General features: G+C 38.4%; 1 protein-coding gene across 2 annotated transcripts in view; it reads right to left on the bottom strand.

The window, feature by feature from the left end:
- Window positions 1-1484: 1484 nt before the first annotated feature.
- THOC7 (THO complex 7) overlaps window positions 1485-9807 on the bottom strand; it is a 15249-nt gene continuing 6926 nt past the window's right edge. For both annotated transcript variants that reach the window (XM_019504816.1, XM_019504817.1), the window contains 6 exons: window positions 9550-9677; window positions 9111-9197; window positions 6691-6748; window positions 3106-3172; window positions 2911-2980; window positions 1485-1863 (listed from right to left, as the gene is read on the bottom strand). In XM_019504816.1, the coding sequence (XP_019360361.1) occupies window positions 1796-1863; window positions 2911-2980; window positions 3106-3172; window positions 6691-6748; window positions 9111-9197; window positions 9550-9677 (478 nt within the window). In that variant the 3' untranslated portion in view covers window positions 1485-1795. The remainder of the gene's footprint in view (window positions 1864-2910; window positions 2981-3105; window positions 3173-6690; window positions 6749-9110; window positions 9198-9549; window positions 9678-9807) is intronic.

Genomic DNA, 9807 nt, shown 5'->3' with positions numbered 1-9807 from the left:
GCAGTTAAATTTACTGCTAAGCTTTGTTGTTCTTGCACAATATAAAATGGCTTCCGAAGGGGGAAAAATCAAATGACCCACAAGGCAGAACAATAAAGAGATAACTTGCGGTGATACTTTTTCTTGTGTGAAAATGAAGCTATTATCAGTTTTCTTTGTTCCTCAGTTTTGGAAAAAAATCAGTAAGTCTACAAGAAGCCAAGGCTGGATGCAGAAGGATTTAGGCAGCTAGATTACATGTAAATCCTACCTCAGGCACCTCTATTCAACATTGCAATCCTCAGTGTTCCCTCAACTTCTGCCAGACTGGAGGAGGCAGTGAAACTCCGCAAGCATGCGACTTTTAGAGTTCTCCAGGCACCTGCAGTTGCATAAAGCCACATGCTATCCCTGTCTTGGCAGACCTGAGCTAGTTCAAGTCAAGGGCTGATGGGGCTCCAGGTGTTTGCAGAGTCTGTGGAGTCTGCAGTTGCTGCTGCCATGTTCTTTTGACATGTGGAGGAAGAGCTGGTGCAGCCCCCCCGCCCCTCTCCTCTCATCTCTTTGGGATTGGAGCACTCAGCCAGCAAGCAAGGACCAAGTTGAAATACTTAGCTGTGGTGGGTTCAAAGCCACATTTCTTCCTACCCAAGGGAATGTGCTAAGCAGCATGTTCAGGTGGAAGCATTCTCTGCTCCAACAGGAGAAGCAGTGTCATTGTGAAGAGTGTTAAAGTGATGTGGTACCCAGGAGATTCCAGGAATTATGCAAGAGGCAAGGATTTTTGGGGGTGCTATTTTTTATTGAACTGAAGAATGCCTTGTATTCAAAAGCCTGTCTATGCCCAATAAAAGACAGCATCCCAAAATTTCTCACCTCTCCCATTGTGAAGAAAAGAATTCAAGATCAACTGGGAGCCTCCTGGCTCTGTAGCTTAGTGGTTAGAGCCCTTCCCTAGGGGTGGGCAAGCCAGGATCCCATGCCTGGCCCCCAGCCTGTTTATATATTTGGTATTCAACAGTCATCAGACTCTGAACGCTAGCTGTACTAGATCCACTGCATCCTTATCTGTAGGAACACAGCATTCCAAATTATAATTAAAGTATTTCTTAGCTTGTGACCTTCGGTTGCCTTTGTGCACTATGGGGCTTGTATCTCTGATTTGAAGGCCCCACAGTGTTACCACAATACATGTAAATAAAACTAGCACAGTAAGATCCTTAATGTTCTGAAGCTGCTGGAAAGGCAACACTTATGCAATATGAAAGTTATACAGTGTTAAACAAAAGTCATTGCTATTTTTTGTGGGTGGCTTCTAAAATGGATTAAGTGGCTGCTACATGGCAAAACTAGGAGTAACCACTTAACTTAGAGTCCACCAGCTAGATTCACATACCCTGGCATCAGTGGGCATCTAGAGACATGCTCCAGAGTGGACGGGGTGGGGGAGGTGCTTTAATTAGTTATTAAATTATTTTCCTATCTTCAAAACAATCATGAGGAAATTGCTTGGAAAAATGTTTATTAATAATGTGTAAACATCTTCATTTTTAAAGACCATCCTAATGTCATGTCTCACAACAAAACGACTACAAATGTCTTAGTTCACAAGCTACTATATTTCTTAGGCTCAATCAAATAAAATACCTTCTACACTTTGTGTACAAAGATTATCTGCAACAATTCCATTGGCCTGCTAACAAAACAAGTATTTTTTTTTAAAGAAAAATGTGAATTTGTAATCACAAGTCTAAGAGGTACCAGCTTCACTGCATGTTCGAAGCTGTAGAAATTCTCAGATAAGTCCAGAATCTAGCTACTGTTTGGTCTCTGTTTCCATTTCAGTTTCTTGGGATTCTTCTGCTTCCGAAAGTTTTTCATCATCTGAAATTCAAATTGTACCTGTTAGTCAAATATGCTCACACTTGCAAACTATACTAAAACGTAGTATTCCTATTTAAAAAGTATGTTGCCCTAAATCTGTAGTTTAATAGTGTTAAGTACCTAGGGAAAAAAAGTGTAATTCAGACCTGAGACTGGCACTTACTTCTGAACTTGTTCTGTTTCAGCTCCTGTAGCTATTACAGTATACGTTGAAAAAATATAGCAGTGTTGATGCTTGAAGGTAATGACAGGATATAAGCTTGAATGATGCCTGTTGCTGATTTTACATGTCCAGAACCCTTTTTTACCAAGTAGTAATCCTAATACTTGACTCACTTGATGCTTTTCAGTGTGATTCATCTATGAGTATCTGATATGCCCAACTCGGAACATTTTGTAAATAAAGTAAATATCATTCACCCCATTTTAGACAACTAAGACGAGGACATGAAGTTCTAGCTAGTGACAGAGCAGAGCAAACAGCCTGAATCACCTGAATCCTAGTCTAGAGCCCGTTCACCGGACTATACTGACTCTCTCATGAAATTACAACGTTGCCAAGGTAAATTACTCAGTCGTATATATTATTACATATATTACAGATTCAAGCAAGCATTAATAACCAATCTTCTCCTGCTAAACAGCATCTAAGGGTGAACAGTTCATCCCAATTCAACAAGGTCTGTGATACCTGGGAGACTGAAAGAGCATAAAAGCAGTTTAAAGGTGACCCTATTCAGAAGACGACAACATAGCTGGCTTCTAGAACAAAGTCTAAACAGACTTTTTATTTAGGAAAAAAAAACTAATAAGGTATTGACAATAGTAATTGAATGTGGGCCAATAATACATATACTTACATAAATTATGTTATACTTCAATGATAAAAGACAGTATTACTCTTAAAATGAAATGGAAAAAAAATGCATGGATTACAGGACTCAGTAATGCTGCCTTTCAAGTTGTCCTAGTGACTAATAAACCTATTCCAGTGAGTAGGGTGAGTGGAATTTGACCCTGCATGTCTCTCATTTAGGTACAACCTACTTTCTAGAGTTTGCTGAAGTTCATGGATAGTACTCAGAAGAACATGAAACTGTTTTCGTCTCAGTTCCAGCTAGAATGACAAAAAACAACACAAAGTAAATATTAGCAAATTAAGTGTACATATTCCCAAATATTTTTATTGTCGATTATCTTGTAATTGAGATGAATAAATTGTATAGCAAAATAAGACTGTACCTTATCTTCAACATTTTCTTTAATGTGAGAAAGGTGTTGAAGTTCTTTTCCTAAAGCTTCTAGCTGCCTGTGCAGAAATTAAAACAGTCATAGTATAAACAGTGCTTTAGCTCTAATTTTGCAATAATTTTGCCAATTATTGAAAAATAATTCAACTTGAGCAAAACTACAGAAAATGAACTGCAGAACAGCTCCTATAATTACACAATTACAAATATAGTATACTAAATAAAAATAACATTTGTGTAACACTCTTTCTAATGCAGGGATTAAGCTATTATATTATATTCATGTATTACAGAAACCAAAGCCATTCAAAAACAAACAAATCCACTCGGTTGCAATGGAACTGTATACTAGGAATATGGTCTGTAAGAGCTCACTCTTGCTGTCCAACATGTTAGCAATCATTTACCAAATTATACAAAGGAAGTGACAGAAGCAGGCTAAAGAGGATCCCAATGGTATTGTCACAAGCTTCACTAATTCACCCACCCCTTTTTGTTACAGGAGCAGTAATAGAGCAGTGCTTCAGGAGAAACCTGAATGTCCCAGACAAGAATAAAGGAGTGGCCAGAGTGGATCAGATCAGAGGTCCATCCCATCTCTGAAAGTCGTTAAAACCAGATGCTTCAGTGGATGGCTACAGGAGCTTGCAGCAGATGCACAGTAATATTCCCTCATGTAGGTGGCAGGGTGAAACCTGATAGAAATTGACTTAAGCCCAAAAACACAATGTTTAATGCCCATGACAAAAGTGTATTGTCATGGGCAGCATTTTATATCCTTGACATGCATTTCAATACCCATTTCCTTCCTGAATCCTGTTAAGTTCTTGGCCCTGACAACCTTCTCTAGCAAATGAGTTCCATAGCTTAACTAGATACATGAAGTTCAGTTTACTTACTTACGTTCCTAATTTGCTTAACTGCTTAATAATATGGTGACAGACTCATTTTTCTGCCCAGTGTTTACACTGCAACAAAAATTGTTAACTGTGTATAAGTTAAGTGTGCAGCACCATTCAGCCCTATTTTCTGATCTGTAAAATAGCTGTGATCTCCAACCTTGGAACAACCAGAGGCCTTTGAAAATGACTATATCTAGTCCATTTTACAGCTGCTGTTAAAAGCCTTGCAAATGACAGCACCAGTCAGTTTGGGGGCTACTAACAGCTCAGCACTGACTGCAGTTGAGATGGGTTATTTTCTGCCTAACCAGCATTGTTTGCATTAGGTTTGGGAAAATCCATAGTCTTTTAATTTTTTGTTACTTTCTAATTCTCTAGGACAGTAGCTATTAATTATAGATTACTGGTTTTGTCAGCTCAAGTCTGAAATAGCTAAGATACTGCTTCTGAATTCTTTGATGTTTAGTATGTGGGCCTGGTGATTTACTGCATTTTAAACTAACCGCTTGTTTCAGCACCACATGTCATCTCAATCTGAAAAACTCTCGTCTTTGTAAATAGAAAAGAATAGATCTAAGACGGACATCACCCTCAACATTCTTGCTCGTGAAGTCAGGCACAAATGTAATTTAGCTTTTCACAATGACTGTGTCTTTCTTAATTGCTTCCCTTAATCTTTGGTGAGCCAATAGGCACACTGATTTCTCCGTGCACCTGGCTTCCAGGTTGTGATGTTCTTTGAAAAGTTTCTTTTACATCTTTAGCTATTTATTCTTCTATCCCTTCTCATGTCTCTCTTTCTTAATGCCTGCTGTAATTCCTTTTAAGGCAGCCTGGGGCCAGCCAGTCCCGTTCAGCTGAAGACCTCTTTTCTACAGGGCTCATGTGGGAATAAGCAGAAGAGAGGTTGGCCTAGAACAGGCAGGTTAAAGCACAGAATGAAAGGCCTTTGGACCCCTACAAATTGCCTTAGCAAGGAGAAAGCTTTGTTTTGTGTGACTTTGCAAGTGTTTGGTGGCAGAAACAGTGTTTGTAGGCCTGGAAGAGATCTAGGCCTGGTGCTTAATAGTTCCTGGACTGTGGAAAGAGGGCAGCCGCCTACACTCCTGCTTACTGGTTTTACCAGGGAAAGATCTCTGCTTAACCTGACCAGGGCCTAAAATGTTGCTATTATTACACTTTGCCAGCTGGCTTCCTTTCTCCTCAGCAGTATGTGTGTCTTGCAAGAGTCTCTTATTGTCCTTAGTAATATCCAAGCTACATTTAGAGATTTTATTTCTTGCACTAGAGTCTTTTTGAACAACCTTCTTTTATTGAAGACCTCCTTTCTAACATTTAGTGTCACCTCTTAGTATTCTACTTGCTCTTTGGGTGTTGAAGCTAACTATGCTGTGGTCACTGTTACTGCTCAGTTACTGTTACTTCTTGACTTGGCTCCTGTGTGATACTTATGACTAAGTCAATAATAGCCTCTCTTCTGGTGTGTTAAAGAACAGGCTGTTCCAAGAAAGAGTTTTTAAGTGATTCATTGAGAAATTATTTCTCTGAGCTTTGTCCCATTGTCCCATATGACTAATGAATGTATATGACCATAAGCCTCCCACACAATAAGCCATCATGTTTTTTTTCTGGCAAGTTTTCATTACTCTTTTCTAATGATTAAGAATAACTTAAAAAGAGTAACATTTCGCAATCTGACTGGCTGTTGTGACACCCAGGACTCTCAAACCTGACTCATGTGGTCTTTTTTGGGTGTTGGATCTGACCCACTGGCAATCTCTGAAAGCTTTCCTCAAAAACTGAAGAACAAGGATGGCCTTGAAGTTAAAGCAGTGAGTAGACTGGGATTTTTGCTGATCTTGGTCCAATCTGCACATCTGCTATACACTTCTATGCACCATTAGCTTAAGAAAAGTTGGTGAATGTTCAATATTTAGATCCTTCTCTCTTTTTAAAAAACCTCTCATTTTAGTACCGTCCTAGTTTTCCATCTGCAAAACAGGGATAATAATCTACTTTCACAGCCATACACTGTTTCCCTTCATTTAGTTTGTAAATTGTACAGGATGAGGACTCTCTTCCTGTGCATTTGTGCAGTGCCTAGCAAAATGAGGTACAGCTTTAGTTCAGGCTTTGAATCCTAAGTCAAATAATTGGAGGAGGAAACAAAGTAAAGGAAAGGGCAGAAAATTAAAACGTGTTGCTGCTATTTATAACTTTGCTAAGGAAACTTTTGCTCTGCTGCATTACGAAGGTAAATTTAAACTGGCTCCTTTGTAAGAAGCAGGCAGTGTGATGCCTTGGTGGTTCTAGTTGATAATCAGTTAGCTAATTTGAAAAATCAAACCTACTTCTGACAACTACGGAGTTTTCAATTGATAAATGGCATGTGCTTAATAGTTAAGCAAAAATATAAATTTTGCACATGATTATCATTTCACACATTAGGATATATGTTAATTCATAAACTGTCCAGCTAGACTCTGCAGTAAGCGTCTGATCTAAATACCGAGGACCTATTAAATTCTGCCACAAGATACACATACACTTCTCTTTGTTGATTTGGACTTGTATTTTATGTACAATCTGAGAGCAGAATTTGTGATATAAAAATGCATGATTTTAATCTGAACAACAGAAAACATTATGTTCATCTCATTTTGTCCAGTACTTACTTTAATGTTTCATGCCTGTCTGGATGGTGCTGTATTACTTTGGCCAATGCATCATATTCTGAAAAAAAAAAGCCAGGCAAAACATTTTTAAAGGTTACTTGCTACAGCAATTGTGAAAGCATAGATTTGTTAACCCAAAATCACAGATAATGGAATACTGGTAACATCAATCCCTCCTACTTCCTGGAAAGACTTATTTTTAGGCTTCCTACTACGTGCAGCACAATCCCAGATGCTTAACTCTGCAGTAGTTACATGTGCCAAAGCAGATTTTACCACTCTTCATGGTAGGCCTGATCTACTCAACAGGACTACTCCAAATAGAAAGCATCCTGCTCAGTATGAAATGTTGGTAGGACTGAGCTCTTAAATGCAAAATCTGATGGCTTGTATATTCTGGTAAGTTTTCAATACTATGTGACTATATTGTATTTTATCTGTAAACACAGTTTTACTACTTCTTCTCTCAGATACTTTACTTCCCCCTCTACACATCATTAATATGGTGGAGCCACACAACTGCTTTATTGTACACGGCTTACTGTATACGTTTCCTATGATTAGTGTTGAGATGACTTGCCCCAATCAGTTACTAAGACTTTAGAAATAACTACATGGTCCTATATTTGAGAAATAGGGTGATCCTGTAATTAGTTTATGCACAAAGGTCACAGGTTTAGTCAGGCACACAGGTATGGGTGATGTGACTTTGCCATTTCCTGGCTTTAATGGCTGGATCTGTGCCAGGTGTCTACCTCCCATGGAAACCTTTGTGTACTGAATGTAGTTTCCCCCAAGAACCAGAGAGAATACGGCACATGCAATGTTATGGTATACAGATGTAAATGGAAATGTTTAAAATAAATTAGCAGTGAAACGATACGTAGACTCCTTTTTATGAGAAGTGATAAAATGCACAATTTGGAACTCCCTCAAAATGGAGTGCCAACACCTGTAGTTTTGCAGGGAAAGTAAGTGCCTTGTTGCTGGCTGCATGCAAAAGGCTCTGAAAAGCTCCCAGGGCAACTTCCTGAAGTACATGCTTTAAAAGATAATGAAACAACAATTTATGCTGAGGACTTCTTGCCACACCCTTGATTGCTTATGTTGTAGTAGCACAACCTAGTGGTGACACCATTAGTTCTCTTTGTGGCTTTTTAATTTTTTTACTTGGCAACTTATGTTTCCTCCTCATTATAAATTATTCTTTGTTAGTTATTATTAGCTATTTATTCTTTTTTTCAGTTTTAGAAATTCTATTTGTTATTGTAAGCTCCCTTGAGCCTTTGTTGAGGGCCACCTATAATCGCAAATAAATTAATAATAGGATTGATTCAGTAGTAGTGTTCTGAACTGCCATGCAGGAGACCAACATTGCTACGTAGAGGGATTTTTTGGGTCTTGTTGTTTTCTGCCACTGCTTTTTCCTGGTCGGGCAGAGAAATGAGTCTGGAAGGGAATGTGCCTTTTGTTGCTTGCCCATAAACCTTCTCTTTGATTAGGCACAGCACAAACTAGCTCTGAAGAGAACCTTGTCCAGTTCTCCCTGACGGGACTAAGAGGGGGAGGCCCAGCTGTGTTCACAGAGCACTGGCACATTACAATATATTTTTGCATCCAAGTGGGATTCCCAGTTTTCCCCACCCTCCAACATCTGGGTATTAAGAATTTCAAAGTGCCTGCCCTGGAAAATGTAATTCAGAAATACATACTCAATTTATTTTTTCATTCTGATAAAACATGATCACAAAGCCAACTATGGCTTTTCTACTGTTCCTGACCATAGGCTTCCTTTGAAAACAGCAGCTTGACAATTTGCCTCAAGTTGAAGCATGATACTTAAGTCCACCTTCAAAACAACACAATTTTGATATTAATTGTAGGCTTGCTTCTCCAAATTCCTTTTCAGCATATGTTCAATTTTAGCATGGTTTGAAAAGAAAAGGAATTAGGGTCATGATTCTGCAAAGCTATTTAAAAAATGCACTCAGTGGGCACTTAGCAAATTTGGGAGGACTATTTAATTCCCAGCTCTGTAAGTGTTTACATGCATACTTAGTTTTACACTCTGAGTAGCTTCATATTAACAGGACTGCTCATCATATGTATGTAGTTTAACCACTAGGCTTCAAGGCAGAACTGTGGCCTGAGTACTCATCCTAAATTGTCTTGGCCATCACTGAGGGCCTTTTCCTAGCTGTAACTGAAACGTTATATGAATGACATCCAGAAAATGATCACGTGAGAAATGGAATTTGTTCTCTTGAAGATGGTTAACATTTTTGCTCGTACTTGGGCTGGAAACAAATGTGACAATTTTAAAACTAAAGTTGTACTGGTCTGAAAGGCCCTGTAGAATCAAAAGTCTACTCAAGCCTACCTTCCTTTTAGACATAGCTTCGTACGAGGTAAAATCTTACCCTGACGATTTTTTCGTATCCTCTTTGCTTGCAGAATCTGCTTTTTGCATTCAGCAATTTTTTCATGCGCTGCAGCTATGTTATTTTCTTAAAAAGAAAAAATATCAAAACAAATTCTGTAATCACATGCATCAAGAAACCAGTTCACTAAATCGTAAAAACCTCTCATTAACTACAACATCAGGTAACACTATACTTTCTGTATAGCGCCCCCAAATTTAAACATTTGGTACTGCCAGAAATTTTTTAATAACCTTATTCCTTTGCATTCCTTTTTTTTTTAATTTTAAATACCACACAGGTGCTCAGAACCTGTGCATAGGTGCTCTTTATGACAAAAAGTTTGAAATACACTTACCACATTTGTGAACTATTTATCAGGAATTAGTCACTATTACATATGCAACCACAAACAAGTAGGACATGCAGTTCTCTTTACCTATGTCTTTATAGATTTTTTCATAGTTCTCCATTTCTTTGAGGTTCATATCATATACCAGCAGAGTTTTACCCATTGAAAATTCACATTGTGATAATGTGCTCAGCATGCGCTGGTACTGGGTGTATCTAAAGGAAGACAAGAAGAGACGTTCCTTTACTATTACAGTGCCTTACTATTACGGTGCCTTAGAAGACGAAGCATCTGATGAAAATATAAAAGCAGCTGAAGGAATATAATATTCCAAGTATTCAGTGT

The sequence above is a fragment of the Gavialis gangeticus genome, unplaced genomic scaffold, assembly GCF_001723915.1.
Source record: "Gavialis gangeticus isolate Ggan-Ray unplaced genomic scaffold, GavGan_comp1, whole genome shotgun sequence".
NCBI classification, from domain to species: Eukaryota; Metazoa; Chordata; order Crocodylia; family Gavialidae; genus Gavialis; species Gavialis gangeticus.
This window is presented reverse-complemented; position numbering and strand designations above follow the sequence as displayed.